The sequence below is a fragment of the Caenorhabditis briggsae genome (genome assembly GCF_000004555.2).
Source record: "Caenorhabditis briggsae complete genome, chrV, whole genome shotgun sequence".
NCBI lineage: Eukaryota > Metazoa > Nematoda > Chromadorea > Rhabditida > Rhabditidae > Caenorhabditis > Caenorhabditis briggsae.
In genome coordinates, this window is record NC_013488.2 from 9,763,771 (window position 1) to 9,784,730 (window position 20,960).

Consider the following 20,960-nt stretch of genomic DNA (forward strand, 5'->3'; position numbering starts at 1 on the left):
CGAGTTGTAAATCAAAATAAGGACAAGAAAACATGAACCCAATCGGAATGTACATCATAAACATTGGAAGGCAAGTCTGAATCGAAATTGAGTAATTACTTAGCAATGGTAATATACCTGAGCAACAAGAGCTCTGAAAAGTTGTAGCTGAAGACTTCGAGTTTTTTCGGACATTCCTGTGTGCTTTTTGATGTTCACATACGTTTGTACACCGCAATAAAACAATGTGCCAAAGCTCAAACTCTGAAAACGCATTCAATTTTTTTGGATTTCCAAAAATATAACTGACTATTACAAGACCATGTTGCAAAACGCCAAAGAAACTGAGAACATTTATGTGCCGAACATGATTCTCATCGGTGTCAAACTGCAATTAACTGTTAATTTAATGGATTTAGGTAGAGTTCTCACATATTTATAAGCCACATAATCTGCCCAATACGGATCCAAGTCGTAAGAAGTTTCGATGACATAAAGAAAACTTTCGGTCGTTCGATTCGTTTGGGGGAACATAAAAGCAGCAGTCAAACCCCAGCTTGTAGCAAGTGATAAGATAAGAGCCAACCAGTAATAAAAGTAGCAGCCAGCAAAGTAGCCGACGTATTGAGGTCTGGAATTTTTAGTGTGTCAGAATTGAACTATATCATGACTTCAATACTTGCACACTGCCACATATCGATATAAGAATTGTAGAGCAAAAAGACAGAAACTCATCGCGTAGCACCAACAGTAAGTAGCTAAAGTATCCGATTTTGATTAATTGTTTCTGTATTGAAATCTTACTTGGGATCAATCTTGTAATCGTTTTAGACAGATCAAAACGTTTTCTTTGAATCAAAAACAGAGTGTCATCATAGAGATGAATCAGAGGTTGGAGCATTATTTCAACGAATGAATAGAAAACTGTGAAGATACACAATACGATCAACATTTTCTTGTATGGCCCTTTGATTGGTGAACTTCTAGAGAATATTAAAAACAGCAGAGTGGTGTTAGAAATAATTGAGAGGCAAAAGCCAACCGGGCCAGCAGTATCGGTTACAACTATCCATTCTCTATCAGCCATTTCAGAGAATAAAATGAATGCACCAGAAATAGATTTTTCTTTTATACCAGCTTGCATAAAACTAAACCGATGGTCTATGAGATGTAGGCGGTAAACTAGGAAGTTCTCAAATTAAGTAGGTATTCAAAAGCAAAATAGACTTTAGTAAGACCAATGTTACACTTCGGCAAAGAAAATGCTTGATGTTTGTGCTCAAGCAATTCAGATTTAGCTCCAAGAATAAGGTGGAGTTTTGAACAAATAACTATGATGGCTTTTGGTTTTCCGGATTGAATATCTGAAGCTTAAAAAATTGTCTAAAACAATGGAAGAATGAAAAGGAAGGATCAAGGAAATAATAACTTTAGAAATGTGTTCTTTGTTATGATTTTTAGAAAATCCATAAGGAAAAAAAAAGAGGAACGATTTTATTATAATTGGTCCCAGGACAGTTCCCATTCACAACTTTTTTGTGGTTTATACATACAGTGACGCGAAAAAAATCGGATCCCAATAGGGATAAAAACTAAATTTATTGACCGAAGATAGGTTATTGGAGAGATGTACTTCAATCGGAGAGATATACTTTCAAAAGCAGAATTTTTGGGATCCTTTCTGCTTGGCTCAGTATGTTTCTCCGTTTCGACTCTTGGCATGTTGAGAGGAACGTTTCCACATTGTCAGCGATATTCTGAACAAATGAAACTTTTCAAAATAGAAAACGGGTAAGGAACATTTTCATTAATGATCTTCTTGAAAGTATCCCCACTGGTCTCCACTTCTCTGCTTTTGCTGACGAAATAAAACTCTATTCCCAAGATCCCTTCCTTCTACAATCTGGAATCAACACTATAGATACCTGGGCCACTAACAATAAGCTTCCTCTAGCTCATACAAAGACTTCTCTTCTACGCCTTGGTTCAAGAAACAAGCACGCTCCCCTCTTCATCTCCTCCTCAGCTTATGATTCTTCAGACAATATTCGTGATCTAGGACTTATTACCGACTCCAAACTTAAGTTCACCCAACACATAAACAAATCGGTTGCTGTTTCACTTCTCCGATCCAAACAACTTTTGAAACCTTTCAAATCCACCAACCCCTCTTTCTACCTTCACTTATTCAGAACCTACGTACTCCCCTCTCTTGAGTACTGTTCAGTAATTTGTTCTCCTCCCCCCAATTCCAAACTCTCTCAAAAACTCGAATCCCCACTCCGTTTCTTCACCCGTAAAGTCTTCCAGAAATGCAATTTCTCATACTCTTCTTATCAAGATCGTCTCTCCCAACTTGACCTCTTCTCTACCAGACATCGTAGACTTAAATCTAAACTTATGCTGCTTTACAAAATGATTAGTGACGCCTCTTATATGCCAGAATTATCCTCTTTCTTAAAAATTTCCGACTGTCCTAGGAGACCTATGACCCATATTCTCTCAGATAAATGTTCCGATGACTTCTTTTTCACCACCGCCCCTATTTGGAATGCAATTGTAAGGAATACTCCCCAATTTTTAACTCCCGGTCAATTTTCTACCTTAATCCAATCTTCCATCACCTGGTTTTAGTTTTCTGCTCACCTTTTCCCTTTTTTTAAAATATCTTGCCAACCTTACATGTTTACCATTTTCTTCCCCATTCTCTAGGTTCATCTCGTTAGGGATTTTATCTAGAGCTCCCGTTATAACTTTTGTGCCATATTTTCTTCTGATCAATAAATTATTATATATTTAGGCACCACAACAAAATTTTCAAAATAGACTTTTCCCAGTTTTTATTGTTGGATTGTATTCTCCTACTTTATAGAAGTCCATTCCCAAAATTTCAGGGAAAAATCTTCATTCAATCCCGAGTTACAGCCCCTTTTATACCAGACCTCAATGTACTGAATTTCTCCTCATTTTTTTGCGGTGCGCAGAAAAGTGGGCGGGGCTTAGCTGCGGCGCGGTTTCATTGTGGCGCTATTCCGAGCGCTGTTTTTTCATCAAAATCGCATCTTGGTTTGTCGGAAAAGCAGTTTTTAGGGTAAAAAAACGAAAAGAATAAGTTTATAACATTCAGACTTCAAAATTTTACTATAATTTATTGATTAACAATACCTCCTTTCCTCCGTTTTTCTGGGGGCTCAGGATCCATTTTTGAAGATGAATCAGACATATCGTAATTATAATTATAGTAAAAACAACAAAATCACAAACTTTCTGAATTACTACGGTACTTTCTGTTTTGTGCAAACACCGTGGCCCATTGAAAAAAGGGAAAAAAAAAACAAAAAAACCCCATGGGAGATGCGAACTTCGGTCTTCAGATCGGTGCGCGCGCCCACTAACCAGTCTGCCACCGCTGCACTTCTCTTGGAAGCAATACATGAGAGTGAGGAAAGGACGACTTTTCATTGCCTGCCGTCTCCTTCCGGTGTTGCCTCTTTCCTATTTTTTACAAGTTGTTCCATGATAGATAAGGAAACAGACGTATAACACATTAAGGGCGTCGATAGAATTTTTTAATTATAATTGCTCTTAGTGGCAAATTTTGCGTAGAATCTTATGGTGAAAAGAAAATCGGTGGCGCTCACCTGTGTCACCTTCAAAACTTCCAAAAACTGAAAATTTTGAAAGTTTGGAATTTTCGGATGAGTATCAAAACTACTTAGAGGTATTCAATCTTTCTGAAAATTGGCAGAAGTATACACAAGACTTAGTTTTACCATAATATGCAAAAAAAAAATTGGGGTCATCGCTGAAATTTTTTATTTATTTTAGCTGGAACTTTGGCTGAAAATTGTGAAACAAGGGCGTCGTTAGAATTTTGATTTTATTTCAAAATCCAATCCCCCAGTTCAAAAACTATCAGAATCCATTAAAAAATCTAATGGCGCGAACTTCCATCCAACACTTTTAGTCCACTTTGTCAGTCCCACTTCTATTTTTCGAAGTTTTCGAATCAAAATAATAAAGTTATCGAAGAACTGATAATTTCATTGGATTCAGCGTAGTCGATTACATAGGGACAAGTTCTCACCAAAAAAATAATGGGTTTCTAACGCCCGGTACAAGCCTTCAAAGATGGATTTCTGAAAAGGGGAGAAAAATTTGGTCGCCCCGCCCCCTTTCATTGCGGTGCCTATATATATTATATAACTTTAAACTGGACCAGACTTAAATTGGAAAACACAATCCGGAAAATCGGATATCCGATTGTTTCCGTTTTTTTTTTCGAAAAACTTAATTCAACACCGCATAGAGCAATAACTTCAGGTTTGAAAAGGCGAAAATCAACATTAATATTGCCGGTGCTCCTTTTACGTATCGTTCTTTTCAGAATGATTTTTTTTGAAACAAATCGGAAAATCGGATTATCCGTTTTCAGACTCCGAGCAAACCGAAACAGGGCCCGAGTCTGAGAATGCGAAAACTTATTTTTCCAACAGTGGTAATATAATTTTAATTGGAAATTACAGGAAAATTTCATGAAGAATATTTTTGAAGCGAATGATGATTTGATAATTCGAGAAGAAACAAATTTACCTTTTAAAATGTTTAAATCAGCGACATTATAATGAAAGTAAGAAGAACGGAACTTCAAAGTTCACATATTACTCCGGTTTGATGTATGTGGCCGGAATTTTCACTTTTTAAAACCTAGAATGTCACTAGTTCATTTGATATGTGTCTCCGCCACTAACTTTTCTTTTAGTGATAAGACTTACCAGAAAGCCATGTGCTGCTGCTGTTGTACTGCTGATAAGCCGGTTTTGCATTGTTTCATTTTGTTTCCTTCTTTCTCGGTGCGTCTCCACTGTGATCATTTTTTTGAAGAATGGTCAATTGGACCAACGCTCGAGATATAATAGCTTTTTGGTACGTTTTCCATCAATTCCTACTTTGACAGACTCTAATTTATTGCAGGCTACTAGGGTTGTGTAACAATTACGGGTATGTCATTATGTTATCAGCTGCGGAAGATATTCTAGATAATCAAAAAGGGACCGGCTCGACGAATACCAGTAACACCTGTGAGGTTTTGAGTTTTTATTCTGGAAAATTTGAGCATTTATATTATTCAGACCGGTTTAACGAGTAGACACTGTAACTCTGTTTCTGCTGGAGCTGTCCTTCTAGCTGATAACCTCCCAGCGTTGGTCGTGCAAACCACGTTTCCATTTTTTATGCATCGATTTCCATTTGGGTGAGTAGCATGACAACTTGAAGTTCATCTGAAGTTCGGTTTCAGATTCCGAGCAGTTATAGTTTTCGTCCTACAAGCAGCTTCATATTTCATAGTTGCATATTCTGGAAGCATTGCAATGTCCCTAGCAGGAGTATGTATGGCATCGTTGGGTCAGGGAATCGGAGAAATTACGTTCTTGGCGATGGCAGCGCATTATGTACCGTAAGTTATCTCCAATTAGTAGCAAAAAATATAAATTGCAAGTGTCTATTGATTCATTAAAGGTGGTGTACGGTGAAATTTTTCATTGCATCAAAATGTGCAGAAATGCATGTAGATTGACATAAAAATAAAGAAAAAATTCAAAAAAAATTCCTACATCGAGAAAAACGCATCGAAAAATACGCTGAAAGCCCTTAGGGACGAGGTTTTTTCTAGGCCGAACGGTGAGTAAAAGCTCGCGAGTTCAAATTTTTAAAATTTTTTCGCTCGTTTTCACTGTTTTTTTCAAATTTTCCGATATATCTGGAAGAAAAATTGACAAAAACCTGGAAAACTCTTGAAAAAACCGAAAAAAAGTGAAAACGAGCGAAAAAATTTTAAAAATTTGAATTCGCGCGCTTTTACTCACCGGGCGGCCTAGAAAAAACCTCGTCCCTAAGGGCTTCCAGCGTATTTTTCGATGCGTTTTTCTCGATGAAGGAATTTTTTTTGAATTTTCTCTTTATTTTTATGGGAATCTACATGCATTTCTGCACATTTTGATGCAATAAAAAATTTCACCGTACACCACCTTTAATCTTTTTAATATTCACACTAAACATCAGGAGTTCAATCTTTTGAATTCAGAGGAACAATTGCATCCTGGTCCTCAGGAACTGGGGGTGCTGGTTTAATCGGATCCTTCTCCTACGCATTCATCACTCAAGCCGGACTTTCTCCTTCTAACACTCTTCTTGCCCAACTTTTCATTCCGGTCCTCTTTGCAGGTGCTTACTTTTTCTTATTGACTATTCCGCCAACTGTATATTCTCCCACATTCAATCCAAAGACATGGATAATCCCCGACAATTATGATAGAGATGTATTTGTGAGTTTTGAAGATTTAAAATCTGATCAACTTAGCAGCTAAGAAATTTTTAGGAAGCCGCTGAAGCACGAGGAGATGTATTGAACACTAAAAAAGTTCCGCAAAGAGAACTTGGAGTAATGGAAAGATTGAAATTGATAGTACCTCTTCTATACCTAATGATTCCACTGGCAACCGTGTATTGTGCTGAGTACATGATAAATCAGGGACTTACTGAACTAATTATATTTAACTGTTCTCAAGGTCTCAATCTTCCACTTTCCAGTCAATATCGCTGGTATCAGGTGCTTTATCAACTCGGAGTATTCATTTCCCGATCTTCTGTGAAGTTCTTCGAAATGCCTTTATGGTTGATTTGGTGTCTTCCGATTCTTCAATGTGCAAATATGGTATTCTTCTTTTTTGAAGCTGTTTATTGGTTCACTCCTACAATTATTATCATTTTTGCATTGATTGTTTTCGAGGGATTGTTAGGAGGATCTGCCTATGTGAACACTTACAATAAAATTCACAAAAAAGTGAGGTGACTTTTTTGATCTCCAAAAATTAATTTCTTACAGGTCAGTCCGGATGTCCGTGAATATTCGCTATCAGCTGCTTCAATGGGCAACTCCCTAGGAACTAATATTGCCGCATTCTTGTCGATTCCACTCTACAATTGGGTATGCGGTATGAAACCACCACATCGATGACGTCTGATCTTCAACTTTTTGAAATTTGATGTATTGAACATGTAATTAATTGAAAAATTATCGGCTTGAGCAGATGAAAAATGCATTTTCATGAATGATAAATTATGAAGCAGATATAATAAAAATCAACAAAACAGCAGATGGTGTACAAGAGGGAAACACCTTGAATCAAAGAATGCATATGTGAAGTTTTAATCTAATTTTAAATGCTTACAAATTAAGTTCAATAAGTTCAATTTATCAATGAAAGGGAGAGTTCCGGTGTTTTGAAAAACTTCCTGGATATGCTACAGCATGACAAAAATATCATAGATTATCATTGAAGTAAAAGCCAAACACACTTGTTGGATGCACCATGTGATTTCGTTCATAACGAGTTAAAATGATGAAAATCAATTGGACCAACAGAATAGGACCAATTTGGACCAAACAAAGTTTCAGAAGAAGAAACAAAGAAAAAAATTCAAATTACATTAGACAAAAAGGGTCTTACATGCTCGGAAATTTCTGATTTTCGGATTCATTACTAGACGTTTGTCTTTTAAATTTCCATCTAGTTCCTAGAATTCTCAAAATTTCAGCTGCTTCCACGATTATATAGAGTGCCCCATGAAATAATTAAATTTTCAACAGAAACTACACCTGTCTCCTCCCCTCTATTATATATCTCGCTGGCTCTAATCTCTTATTTCCAGTTGTTCATTATTTTGATGGAAAACCCCTTAAACCTTTCACAATGCAATTTTAATCAATATCAACATTGGCAAAACGTCGCAGTTCTTTGGGCTCCAGTTTATGGATTTCCAGTTTATGCAACAGCGGTTTTTCTACTGAAATACTATTCGGATACTCAAAGTCAGTATATCCGAGCCGCACAGTTTATAGCAGTCATTCTGTATGTTGTTTTCGGAGAACCTTACAATTTTTAGATTATTTTTTCAGAAACTATCTTGAATTAATTGATATGTCTACTTTATTCTATCCACAGTTCGCAATTCCTGTATTGGGTCTTCAAGTTGGTGGAATTTTAGAGAACATTTACCCGAGAGTTATAACATATCTGATAGCTGCTTTAGTCCTTCACCATGGTGAGTTTTTTAAACAAATTCTGAACCCTGCTATGCAAATCAAAAAAGTTAATCATATTTTGACACCAAACTTCTTCTTCCTTCAGGTATCAACACGACAACTCTCTTTATTGCTCATTGTCGTCTAATGTTATTATCAAGATCTTTGATTCTGAGAAAGAATTCCACGAATACTTTTTTGAGAAGAGCTCATCAACTAGCAAGCGCTAATTATGTCTTGATGATCGTCAGTGTTGGGAGTATCCTACTATTATTTAGAGTGGACAACATAGAATATCAAACTGCTTGGAAAAGAGAATTTTATCAAAAGTATAAATTAGAGTTTATCTTGTGTCCCAAATATTACGTTCTGGATCCAACGGCTTGGGAATTCACAGTTATGATGATCGTTGCTTGTTCCGTAACTGTTCTTTTCGCATTTGTTTTCGTTCTATGTAGTCTCACAACTATAGCAATTGTTCAATCTGCAAAGGATACAATGTCAGTTCAAACAATGAGATATCATATGCAAGTTGTAATTTCTTTCCTCATATCATGCGGCATTCAAGCATTTTTCGTTGTCCTTCCAGTTGTTCATATGTTGTTATGTGTATATTTCGAGTTTATGAAAACGTATACGGGTGGTAGGCTTTCTTTTTGAAGTATCTTTATGAAGACTTTGTTTTTCAGGTTTGCTCTTTTACTCATTATTCACTCAAGCACACCAAGGAACTGCATTCACACTATTCTATGTTATTTCACACAGAAAAACAAAGAAGACGTGGAGAAGATGTGAGTTTTAGAATAATTCATTATGAAGGGACCGAAAAACCCTGTAAAAGAAAGACCCCACACTGTCAAGTTTGAGCTCAATCATCTCAATTTCTATGCAAGATATCAAAAATGTGTTAACACAAAACACTCCTGACATGATGATAAACAATTCTTCAGTTCACAAATTTCTTATATCTTTCACAGAAACCGAGAAAAGTCAGCTCAAAGTTAAAAGTTAGGTGCCCTTCTATTACAAGAAGTCTCTTCATCAGTAAGTTAAGACATTTTTCAGGTGTCCGAGTCGCACGGAAAATCAAAACGGAAAGACTATTCAAACGAAGTATTTGACAATCGATCTATCATAATTTATCGTTTCATATTCGAAGAGTAACCGACTTTTTTGACATATCTCTTTTCTTTTTTTTCGTTTTACTTCCTCTTGTTTCCACTTCTCTCTTTTTTTGTCTATTTTCTATCTCAAATCATTCATAAACTTTTCGACACCATTTCTTCGAATCTCTCTTCTCAATCAGCAGAGTTCACGTCTTCTTCTTCTTATTCGACTTCCACTTCCCTGGGGACCGTTTTCGCCTTTCAACAGCCCTAACAAGCCTTGATTTCTTGCTTCTGGAATAGTGTGAAGATGAGAGAAACGCAGAGAAACGATTTGTATAAAGTCGGGCGGTGCCGTGTTTTTGTTTCTTTCTATTTTCGCCCTCCCGAATGCTTCTTCGATATCCTAATCTCATTTTGATACTAATATTGATTCTGATAATACCTGTTCAAACCGAAGAATTCAAGTTTAGAATTGAAAACGTCAAATATCAAAGACCAGGTAGTATCCGTTCTAAACGAGATACGTTTGTCAGAAGGTAATATATTAATAACTTGGGTAAACTGATTACTGAATTTTAGGGAATCTGGAGTTGCTCAAAACGTCACCCATCTTCTGAATGATGTTCTCAACAACTATGATCAACATTTCCGGCCTGGATTCAAATGTAAGCTTTCAAGAAAAACCATTATATTCAAAATACCGTTACAGCAGGAAAACCAACCAAAGTTTACATTGATCTTTTCATTCGAACAATGGGTCCAGTCGCTGATCTGGCATACACCTACTCCTTCAATTGCTATTTTCGCCAAAAATGGACAGATGATAGATTACACTTTAATAATAGCGGCATTGGCTTTCGACAACTTTCTCTGAGTATGGCTATGCTCGATAAAATCTGGAAGCCTGATACGGTATTGAAAATGCGAGTCTCGTATTGGAAATTTCTGAAATTATAGTACTTCTGGAATGGAGCTGGAAGTTATGTTCATGGAATCACAACTCCGAATCGTCTAGTGCGATTGGAAACCGATGGAACAATTTTATACTCGAGTAGAATTACAGTGAAAGGTATTGCGATCACAATTTTTATGAAATTCTCAAATTTGTTGCAGCCAAATGTCAAATGGACATGAGTCGTTATCCACTTGACAAGCAAGCATGCCGTCTGATAATTGGTTCATATGCTTATTCATCTGATGAAGTACAATACAAATGGAGAATAATGGGAGAGGACAATGGAGTAAAAATCGACTATGAAAGCATTGCTGACCTTCCACAGTTCTCTTTATCCGGATTCAAAGTTTATGAAGCTGCTAATTTGACAAGAGATAAAGAGTATTCTGCTTTGGAAGTTCGATTTTATTTTGATCGCCATTTTGGATACTTCTTGATGAACTTCTATGTCCCATGTGCACTTGTTGTGTTGTTATGCTGGGTGGCATTCTTCACAAAACGAGAAGCAACTGCCGAAAGAATCGGAATCGGCATCACAAACGTGCTGACTATTGTGTTGATATCTCTGGATAGCAAATCAGACTCTCCCAAAGTTGATAGTCCCACAGCTCTCGAAGTTTACATTTGGATTTGTTATCTTACACATTTGATTTGCATGGTGGAGTTTACAGTAGTCCATTATCACACTAAATACAACACGGGAGACCCGGAGATTCAAGAAGTCGAGAGAGAACGATTGAGACAAATAATTAAGCAAATTCCAAAGTATGTAATTTTTAGCAAGTTTCTTTGATTATTACTTGTTTTTAGAAATACAAACAATCGATCATATCCCTCATTTAAACGTCGAAATGCTGCTCAACCAGTGTCAATAACGGTAATTCGTCAGAATCGTATTTTACTTGATCACAAAGAGGTTTCAGAGATCTCTTCCAAATAAAACAACTCGATTTATGTCAGTTCGTCATCCGAAAAAGAGTGAGCAATTCGAGTCAATTCAGTTGATGAGAAAGATAAGTCATATGGAAACTACGAATACGAATGTGATTGAGGTACTTTTTCAAAGGAAATAGAGAAAATCATGCTTCTTATTGCAGAATGAAGTTGAAAGTAGTTTGAATCTTGAATCGATTCGTCAGGAAAATGTTGGATGGCGATTGTATTACTGGATGATTGATCACGTTAGTTTTTTTTCTGGAATTAATTCTATAGTTATTATAATGGTACAAAAGATAGAAGGTCCCACAACAAAAACTACAGCACCGAATATTATTTCAATATTCAGAATTTATTTTCTCGTTGTTAGGTTATTTTCGCCGTTTTTCTTTGTTAATTTTCCCCCGGACAAGTCGAAAAATTAAAAGTTTCTATAGTCAAAAAAATTACAAAAGTACGGAAATCGAGAAAAAAATTCTGAAAATAAAAACATTGGGTTACTGTAGTTGTTGTTGTGGGACCATCGGCCTCGGCCACCTGCGTTTCTCTTCAATAGCTCTGATTGTTTTGTTCCAGAATAATAGAAAAAGTTCTTTTTTCTAGACATGCATCAATTTGGCGAAAAACAAAAAAGCAATAATTCAATCGTTTTTGTCCAGAAGCCTTTGCCTTTTTTACTGCAATAAAAAACAGACCCTAATGCGAATGAACATTATTCATCTGACGGAAATTCTTACCCAACCCGATTCTTAAAACTCTAAAAAGTGAAACAACGAAACATTATAAAAAATGTAATATTTCAGAATATCAAAACGGACCCATTCGGGGTGGCTCAAAATTCCATCAGCCGAATCGACAAGATTTCTGTCGTTGTGGCTCCACTAATATTCATTTTGACGATTGCGTTGTATTATGATTTTTATGTCAACAGACAGTTCAAGTTTCATTTCGATAATGATTTTAGGAATTTTTAGAAAATCATCACATTTTCCTCGTTTTTCAAAACGCAACCACTTTATTTCTTCACTAGTTTTATAGTAATTAATCGTTATTTTCACTTTACCTCTTTTAAATTTTTTTTTACTTTCGTTCGGTTCCTCTCTTCTATTTTTTGCATTGGTTCCCTTTGTTTCAGAACAATATAAAAACAAGATCTATATTCTGAAAATATAGACAATATGAAGCACACAAATCTGCTTTTCTCAGCCATTATTTTCATTCTTCTATCGCTTTTAATTGTATTCTTGGCAATGTTTCTACTGTTTCAAGAGATTGGAGATTTTGAAGATCTGGCTTATGGTGATCTAAAAATGTTTGAAGTTGGTGGTATTCGGTTGCAAATTATCAGAATAAAGAATTTCAGAAATATTCTGATGATGCGTGGAATTTGATTTCCGATTCTATCAGAGAAAAACGGGCTGTCTACAGAATTAAACTACCACCACGAAATAATAATGGACAACCAAGATACGTCACTATTCCTCCAATGAATAGTTATGCTGTTCCAGAAGGTGGAGGAAGTATGAACTTACTTAACAGTAATATAAAATCAGATTTGGTTTTCCAGTGCCAGTGACCTGCCCACCAGGACATCCCGGACCACGGGGACATCCCGGACACCCAGGTGAAGATGGATCTTCTGGGCATCCAGGAAGCCCTGGAGGAGTTGGAATATCCCTTTCTATGAAACTCCCATATAATGGTTGTATTCAATGTCCAATGGGACCACAGGGACTACCAGGTAGACCTGGTCCAATGGGACACTCTGGAGATATAGGAGCTCCCGGTTCGGATGGCATTCCAGGGCAAAAAGGTCCAACTGGATGGCCGGGAATACCTGGTGATAGCGGTATGGACGGTGGGAAAGGGCATGATGGTGCCGCCGGTCAACCCGGAAGATCGGGAACACGATCATTTGGATCACCTGGTCCTTCTGGATCTCCTGGAAGACCTGGGCACGCCGGTCCTCCAGGAGTAGATGGCGGGTATCCAATGTCAGGACTACCAGGTTCTCCAGGACCACAAGGTAAAGCTGGACAATCGGGCGTTCCTGGTGGAGACGGACATCCTGGAATGGTAAGAACATATCTGTGAATACATTTAATGAGTGTTATTACAGCCTGGAAGAGTTGGGGGTCCTGGACCAGATTCAGGTTATTGTCAATGTCCGAAACGAGGAAAAAGTGATGAATTCGCGAATTACACTCCGAAGGGTTCAAAGCAGCCAGTGAAGATAACAGAGGTGGATGTAACTTCCGCCGATTGGAGAAGATCTAGAAAACTTCGAGTGTCTGCTTAACAAAATTTTATGACCAACTTTTTTCAACATAATTTTCTTATACAATAAATCGAATAATCATAAACTTTATTCTTTTTTTTCCTTCCCGAAAAATTTTCCCAATTTGGCTTGACCAACGACATCAATTGCATTATTATAACATCAGCTAGAAAATACGTGACTTTGGACTTGTGCCGATATAAATTTAGAAATAAATTATAGACTGTCCAAATGAAAGCATCAATTAGAGATGTGGGGTGGGACAAGAAAAGTAGAATCGTCATCTTGGTCATTTGGAGCACTTGTGATAGAACCGAAAGATCAAATTTAGACAAAATTTCCGTTGACTTCCGGTTTTTGATATTAGACCAACTTTTCTTTGATTGATATAATCAGTTTATGGTCAGCGATAATTTATGAAGGGTGGCTATATTGAGAAGTAGAAAAAGTCCATTGAGCTGTTTTGTGATTTATTAAATTGAAGTTGTCCCAATTTTTTCTCATTTTTTTCATTTGAAATGATCGACTCTAACTGGCCTCTTGTTCCTATTGCTCTGTTCTATCTAGTTTGTGCAGTAGTTGGAATAATTGGCAATGGTATCATGGTTATGGTATTCATGAAAGAATCCAAGTTCAAACTTCCTGTCAACTATCTGATTACACTGAATTGTCTTGCTGATTTGTTTCATGTATCCGGTCACTTTGTTTTCAATTATCAGTTGGTCACAGATGGTGAGTCAACTCAAAAAGTTTATAACCATTTTCTAAATTTCAGAAACCTCTAGTCAAGCTAACTGCTTTTTTATGCTTTTCCACACAGTTATTGGATACTGTATCAGTGGTCCTCTGTTGCTGGCGATTGGTTTCGATAGACTCATCGCTTGTCGTTTCCCAATCAATTATAGAACTTTGTTGAGTAATGGAACACTCTATCTTTGTGCTCAATTGCTATTCCCGGTGGCTTTTACCACGGTTCTGATAGGTTATGGATCTCAGCTGATAGATTTCAATACGTAATATTTCTATAGTATCAACGAAACTTCTATTAGAAACGTTTCAGACAGATAGTGTGTATGGCTCCTTTGGCTCTTCCACGTCAAGCATTCGGATACTTCACTTATGCCAGTAATGTCATCAATGTGGCTATTGTGATTGTCTACATCTACTCCTATGTTGTACTGCGTGGATACAAGGAACGAGATGCCAGGAGAATGAAATATGTCTTCAAGTCAATCTCCTTCACTGTTGTCATAGTTTTAGTTGGCTGGACAACGGTTACAATTGGAAATACCGTGGCGATCGGACTGATAGAAAATCAAAGAATATCTGAGATTGTTTCCATTCATGCTGGACTCGGTGTCAACATTTCCTGTTCTGTTAATGTTTTTGTGTTCTATGCGATAAAGTGAGCAGAAAGGCAGAAACGTGAAGTACTGAAACTTGATTTTCAGCTCTGAATATCGTTCTGGAATTCGCCGCCTCTTCGGATTAACAGTTCAGTCTTCAGATATCAGCAAGAGCGATCCGTCGGGAACTACAAAAAGGATGAGCCTGGTGGCACCAGCTACGCTACAATTTTAATTATTACAAAATTTATGGTTGATTGGAATGAAATTATTTGAACAATTGTTTGTTATCTCATAGATTATGTTGTTTGCAATAAGCGTTTACTAATTCTTTTGATCTGTTTTTTTTTCACTTTCGGAGAATAGTATTTTGATTTCTTACTCGAGTTTTTTTTTCAAATCATCTAGACAATCAAATTCAATCAATCAATTTCTCAATTGAGTTTACATTAGTTCATTTTTTGAGAGTGGGAGACGTGACTAACCTCAATACATGTATGTTGCTTCCCGTGTTTTTTTTCTATAGAGAAGTTTCAATAGAGTCGTTAATATTTGACCGGTTATTCAGGATGTTATCTGTTTTGATAACATCACAATTTTCACATATTTTTGGGATTCATAGGAAATGTGAAACACCAATTTTTCGGTGGCATTTTTTCTGGATATTTTGAAATATTAGCAGGAACGAACTAGATCGTTTGAAAACTGTTTTTCCCAAAAAAGCTGTGTTCTGAATTATGTATTAGATCCTGTAAACGATTTCTCCTCTGTAGCTTTTTTTTAAATTTTACCAGTTTTTATCTCCACAAATTCTCATTCCCCGAAGTCTCATTCTTGGTACCGCCATTTTTTCAAGGATTGCTACTGAAAACTTGATCAAAGAATTTAAACTCTTCAAATTATACCCTGATGTGTTTTCTTTGATGTTTTTTTTTTTAATTTTTTACTTCCAAGAATGTTCCACACACCAACGAAATACTCTCCAGGAAGATTATGACAGAAAAAAACCAGGGCTGGGAAAAAATGCTGCAGTCGTTATTTTCCCAGCCTTGCTAGGAACTAAATTTGAAGAATGCATAAGCTGTTCATTATATCTATCACCTATCAAAAAAAAAGAATATATTGTTTTTTAGATTTTACCATCACTTCTGTTGTTCTCTTTCCTTTCACCATAAGAATAAAAACTAGATTATAAAGTCTCAAAAGTCATGATTTCATTCACTTTTTCACCAATCTCGGTCTACAAGCATGCAAAATGCCTTTGCTCAAACTTTAGAAATGATCTCTGCTATACCACCTCCACTTATTCCAATCGCTTTGTTCTATTTAATGTGTGCTATCATTTCGCTAATTGGAAACATGATAATGATAATTTGCTTCCTCAGAGAAAGGTTTTAAAAATCTTTTTTAAAATAGAAAAGAAGGTTCTTTACAGAAAATTCAACTCGCCATGTCACTATATGATTACACTTACTTGCGCAGCCGACATGCTTCACCTATGTGGACACTTTGTTTTTAATTTTCAGTTGTTCTATGATGGTAGGCTGAAATAACCACAGAGGTTCTTCATTATTCTCCGTTCAGGTCCTGGCTCCCAAGAACTTTGTTTCTGGCTTCTTCTTCCATCTTGCATCGGCCTTGCTATAAGTGGACCCCTTCTTCTTTCCATGGGGATAGATCGATTCCTGGCTTGCCAATTCCCAATGGTATATCGTCAATTATGCTCAAGGTCATTAATGTATCTGATTCTGCAACTATTCTTCCCAATCATTTATACAGTATATCTCAACGTATCGTCTTTTGTACAACGAGACCCTAAAACTATGGTAATTTGTCAAGTACCTCTTGCGATGTCAGGAGATTCGTTTGAAAAATTTAATCAAGGAGGTCTTATAATCAACATCGGAGTAGTAATTGTTTACTTTGTTACATTTCTGAAATTAAAACGTCTTGCTGGAAGTGGTAAGCTTATATCTAGTCAAGAAAACCGAAAAAAAATCTGTCTCCCTTTTTCAGCAACACAGCTGAAAGTTGTGTTTAGATCCATTCTGTACACTGTAATATTTGTGATTCTTGGCTGGAGTACTGTAACAATGATGAATATTGCAAGTATTCATTTGGTCGAAGACATTGACACTGTACATATTCTGATGATTTACGCCGGAATCGGGTTGAATATGGCTTGTGCAAGTAACATTTTTGTGTTCTACACCATCAAGTGAACTGGGAAGACAAATTAAAAACTTTTATAATGAATACTATTTTCAGTTCCGAATATAGAGCAGCAATAAGAAAGTTGTTCGGGAAATCAGTTCCACTCAAAATTCATCCAAGCACGAGTATGATCAGAAGTACGGCCAGGGCCAATACAATTACCAAATTTTGAATCCTGATAAGCCTACCCCATATTATATTGTCAGGGTTGTTTTCTGATGAAAATATTGTTGTAGCTTTATTCTTTATTACTGTTGTTTATATACCAGTCGGTTTACGAAAAAAAAAGAATCTAGAATTCGAGAACCTGAAAAATTGGAAATTCAGAAATTCAACTTTTCGAAAAACATTCTAGTCGAAAAGTTTTGGAACTTTGAAAAATCAGAAATTTAAATTTGAGAATTCGAAAATTTAGAAACTCCGAGATTTGAAAAACTGAAAAGTTGGAAAATCTTAAACTTTGAAATTTTTTGGCAAATTCGGTGAATAAGATCTCAAAAATGTATATATTCCGAAGTTTGAAAATTATGAAATTAAGTTCGGAAATTTTAAAAATTATTCTGAATTCTGAAAAATCGAGTGATCAGAAAGGGCGCTGTTATTTTTCCTCGCATTCTCTTTCTTTACTTTTTTCCTTTTATTCTCTTTATTTTCCCCTGTTTCAGAATTTTTTCTCCATTTCAAATCTTTAAAACCCATGCCAAAAGAATATTTCTAGAAATCACCTTTCTCTCAGAAAAAGCGTGGATAAGAAAAAAATTTAGGCGGTTAGACGGGAATGACGTGAATATTTCTTCAATATTTTTCTAAAAATTTTCCCTGTAGAAATTGAAGAACGTCTCTAGAAGACGTCAGACACAACATTTAGAAGTATAAAATACTCGGGCATCATCTCGCGGCTATTTCGGGTTATCTGTGAAAATTTGGGAAAATTTGGTTTATTCTGGACTTCGATAGGGCAGGTGACACGGGAACACCGGACACACACACATACACACTCACACTCACACACAGAATTTGGTGATTGTTAATAGTAAAGATAAACTTATAATTTAAAGAACGAACGAAAGCTTATTCAAAATCATCGAGATTACAACTATATCGGTTAAAAAAAAGAGAATGAGAGGTACCAGGATCGTTTTCATGATAAATTGCACAGATTAAAAAGAACTAGGAATGAGCTCAGGAGAAACATAAGATAACATTATTAAAATGACTGTTATTAAAAGCTTTGGTCGAATTAGCATTGGGTAGATGTCACTTTCAGATTATCAATGGCCAACCACTTGAATCTCCTCCATTGAATAGCTCGAATATAAACCTTTAAAGTTCCCTTTGGAATCAAAAACTCTTCTCCTTCCATCCAATTGGTTTCCTTCTCAAATGGATTTATTATATACGGACAGTAGAATGGTGTATCCAGACAGATTTGGAGTGTGATATCATTTGAACGCCGATAAATATCCATTTTCAAATTGAAATCCTCATCTACTGAAAGATCTGGAGACTCTAAAATGTAGTTGACGATTTTCGAATCGGCAGGACTATCAGTTCCAACGTACAAGAACCCTGGAGATTAATAATAGATTGTGTGATTCTGTTCAGGATAGACTTACCACTTCCTTCTCGAACTCCCGTATGTGGATTGCCGATTCTGTTGTTTCCATGTTGCCATGGAGAAATACTGAAACAAGAAAACTTATAAAACTGACAGATAATCCTAAAATTACCTCATGCTCTCGTTTACATAATTGTTGTAGAAGCACATACTATGATCGAAGTCACAGTTTAATGATTTGCAAACAGTTTGGGGCTCCTCGCGGTCTGCTGAATCTTCAATTAGTTCTGATCCACGTTCCTCGGTCAACTCCGATATCAGTTGTTCCACTGAAAATATAGTTTCAGTACTTTTCGATAAACTTTTAACCTACTTTCGGCTCTTCTTGGTGACAAACGAATCGGTCTTGTTGGAACAGGATTAGTCAACGTGGCTTTCTCTGAAGACTCTGATTCGTCGGCCCCCTGTGATTCTCCTGACGGATCCTTGTCTTCTTGTCGTTCCTCCGCTTCAAAGAATGAATCGACGGATGCAATGGGCTTCTCATCAACGACATCTTCTTTTATACCAGTCTTCTCGTCCCATTCGCAGAGATCAGCTTTGTATTCGATGTTGTCATAAACAATTACAGCTGGATCTACGAGATTAGATGCGACGATTTCCAACTCGAAAAACGTAGAATTTGGATGAACGACTTCAATCGCAATAGAAGCGCTTGGTGCATTGTATGAAATGGATTGTGTACAAGACCTGGATAAATGATTCTGTGTGCAAACACGAAGCACTACTTTTTCTTGTTGTCCAACGATCCAATAATTGAACTTGAGAACTCCATTTCCCTTTTGACATGTGATGGGTGTTGACATAATAAACTCATCCTCTGGATCAGTGCCCTATAAACAAAAATACATTTGCAAAACCAGCCAGAAAACCAGGAAGAAGAAGAAAAGTTTCAAATTTCGTAACAAAGACAGCTGACCTGTACACAAAAACCTGAACACGTTCCGAATGACCTATCATGAAGATTAAAGAATTAATAGCTAGACTAGTCAAATATCCCTTCAGACTTTTTTTTACAATCTGATTATTTAGAACACATACCCGATGTTCGATGAAGAATACAAAGTTCCCAACTGGTGTCTCTTCTTCTGGACGTCCAGCCAGTGATGCAAAGGTACGGTAGTGGTCTGCATTAGGGAAGTTTCCAACGCTCAGTGGGCTCGAGATGGATTTGAATCGACATCCAGAATCTTTTTCGAAATCACAAGACATATTCCGCTCATCAAGGGTTACGGTAGACAGGCGACGTACACATGTAAGGAAGTCGGGGATAGAAGTTAACTCATCAGGACAAGAAAAATCTCTTCTCGTACTATCAGGAGACAATATTTGGAGTGGGGTTTCTGAACGGAAAGTATTGGAGGACTGTTGATTCACACGTGCTTGCGGCATCTCGGAATTGTCAATCAGGGTTGGGAACGAAGGTGCAGGTGGCGGAGGAATGTATCCAGGATAAGGAGTTATCTGTAATGGTAAATAGTTTGAGAGTCTATCCAGTTTAACTTACCTCTCTGGTCCGTTTCTCCCCTTTATCAGGTGCATTGATCATTTCCAATTGTCCATTCTCAGAATTACTGACCGGCGGAGGTGGAGGTGGTGGTGGAATCGGTGCCGACTGATCAATGGGAGATCCATTTGCAGGAACATATTGCGGAGAGGAAGGAACATTTATGGGGACACCATTGCTTTGAAATGAGGAAGCAGGCATAGGTGGTTGACATGATTCACTAGGTCCTGAATGGCAAAGATATAATGTAGTTCGGGGGATCTTAGTCTACCTGGTTGTTGTAGTAGGAAGATGAGAAACAGTAGATGACGAATCATAATTGTAAAACTCTCTGGAAAACAATAGAAAATCAGAATGTCGAAAAATGAAACTATTGAGAAGGCAGGCCTTTTCGGGAAAGGGTGTCAAATGGATCAGGATTTGGAATAAAAAACTACTACATGCTAGTCAATTCAATGTATACGGTTGAACAGAGAGAGAGAGAGACGGATCTCACTGGATTCTCTATCAATGAGTCGGAAACAATTGGGAAGAAGAATGTGTTGCACATTTGAGAAGATAGAGAGAAAATAAAAAAGAAACAAGATGAATGGGAACAGAGGAATGCATCAAAAACATGAAGGAACTATTAGTGTGACCACTGCAAAAGAATCTCAGGAGGAAGAAGAAAAATAAGCAATTGTCGTTATTTTGAGAAGAAATCCGAAACCATCTTTCTTTCAGAAATACATCTCATATCAGCGACGGACCGCATCGCCAAACAAATACGGTGGGTAGAGAAATCTGGGTTGGTCAAACAATATGCTAATTTTCTTTTCGGTTTTTCATTTTTCGGAAACCAAATTCTGAGAAAGAAGAGAATACGATGTTTTATTTGGTTTCAGAAAAAAAAAGTATTGTTGGAAATAAAAGTTGAGACTAATAAGCGGAAG

The 20,960-nt window shown here is 36.8% G+C and overlaps 9 protein-coding genes across 9 annotated transcripts in view; 7 read left to right on the plus strand and 2 right to left on the minus strand.

Moving 5' to 3' along the window:
- The window catches only part of CBG23155, a gene marked incomplete at both ends in the record, with an annotated part of 3,645 nt that extends 3,635 nt beyond the window's left edge, over positions 1–10 (plus strand). Inside the window, one exon of the mRNA XM_002636438.1 lies at positions 1–10. This exon is cut by the window's left edge and continues 3,635 nt beyond it. Within this exon, the coding sequence (XP_002636484.1) occupies positions 1–10 (10 nt within the window).
- The window catches only part of Cbr-clec-223, a gene marked incomplete at both ends in the record, with an annotated part of 8,694 nt that extends 7,628 nt beyond the window's left edge, over positions 1–1,066 (minus strand). The window contains 5 exons of the mRNA XM_045237537.1: positions 203–243; positions 290–367; positions 412–610; positions 659–737; positions 784–1,066. Coding sequence (XP_045097823.1) covers positions 203–243; positions 290–367; positions 412–610; positions 659–737; positions 784–1,066 — 680 coding nt within the window. The remainder of the gene's footprint in view (positions 1–202; positions 244–289; positions 368–411; positions 611–658; positions 738–783) is intronic.
- A 3,798-nt stretch (positions 1,067–4,864) lies between these two features.
- Positions 4,865–6,997, plus strand: Cbr-cln-3.1 (the record flags this gene model as incomplete). Its single annotated transcript, XM_045237539.1, has 7 exons — positions 4,865–4,905; positions 4,954–5,065; positions 5,112–5,233; positions 5,279–5,437; positions 6,065–6,305; positions 6,359–6,823; positions 6,866–6,997. The coding sequence occupies 7 exons, from the start codon at positions 4,865–4,867 to the stop codon at positions 6,995–6,997; spliced, it is 1,272 nt and encodes a 423-aa protein (XP_045097824.1).
- Positions 6,998–7,707: 710 nt separating this feature from the next.
- Positions 7,708–9,186, plus strand: CBG27063 (the record flags this gene model as incomplete). The annotated part of the gene is made up of 5 exons (XM_045237540.1): positions 7,708–7,892; positions 7,940–8,085; positions 8,172–8,708; positions 8,755–8,856; positions 9,131–9,186. 5 exons carry the CDS (start codon positions 7,708–7,710, stop codon positions 9,184–9,186), a joined length of 1,026 nt encoding a protein of 341 aa, XP_045100614.1.
- A 375-nt stretch (positions 9,187–9,561) lies between these two features.
- Cbr-lgc-36 lies at positions 9,562–12,039 on the plus strand (the record flags this gene model as incomplete). The annotated part of the gene is made up of 9 exons (XM_002636435.1): positions 9,562–9,710; positions 9,754–9,839; positions 9,884–10,086; positions 10,132–10,243; positions 10,288–10,894; positions 10,940–11,006; positions 11,053–11,181; positions 11,227–11,310; positions 11,869–12,039. 9 exons carry the CDS (start codon positions 9,562–9,564, stop codon positions 12,037–12,039), a joined length of 1,608 nt encoding a protein of 535 aa, XP_002636481.1.
- A 204-nt stretch (positions 12,040–12,243) lies between these two features.
- On the plus strand, positions 12,244–13,364 carry Cbr-col-151 (the record flags this gene model as incomplete). Its single annotated transcript, XM_002636434.1, has 4 exons — positions 12,244–12,384; positions 12,429–12,585; positions 12,633–13,141; positions 13,185–13,364. 4 exons carry the CDS (start codon positions 12,244–12,246, stop codon positions 13,362–13,364), a joined length of 987 nt encoding a protein of 328 aa, XP_002636480.1.
- A 497-nt stretch (positions 13,365–13,861) lies between these two features.
- Positions 13,862–14,924, plus strand: Cbr-srsx-31 (the record flags this gene model as incomplete). Its single annotated transcript, XM_002636433.1, has 4 exons — positions 13,862–14,075; positions 14,119–14,356; positions 14,404–14,748; positions 14,795–14,924. The coding sequence occupies 4 exons, from the start codon at positions 13,862–13,864 to the stop codon at positions 14,922–14,924; spliced, it is 927 nt and encodes a 308-aa protein (XP_002636479.1).
- A 1,043-nt stretch (positions 14,925–15,967) lies between these two features.
- On the plus strand, positions 15,968–16,911 carry Cbr-srsx-33 (the record flags this gene model as incomplete). Its single annotated transcript, XM_002636432.2, has 4 exons — positions 15,968–16,080; positions 16,125–16,228; positions 16,274–16,651; positions 16,706–16,911. 4 exons carry the CDS (start codon positions 15,968–15,970, stop codon positions 16,909–16,911), a joined length of 801 nt encoding a protein of 266 aa, XP_002636478.2.
- A 1,232-nt stretch (positions 16,912–18,143) lies between these two features.
- On the minus strand, positions 18,144–20,345 carry Cbr-mam-4 (the record flags this gene model as incomplete). The annotated part of the gene is made up of 7 exons (XM_002636431.1): positions 18,144–18,472; positions 18,520–18,587; positions 18,634–18,790; positions 18,835–19,354; positions 19,563–19,985; positions 20,029–20,255; positions 20,300–20,345. The coding sequence occupies 7 exons, from the start codon at positions 20,343–20,345 to the stop codon at positions 18,144–18,146; spliced, it is 1,770 nt and encodes a 589-aa protein (XP_002636477.1).
- Positions 20,346–20,960: the final 615 nt, after the last annotated feature.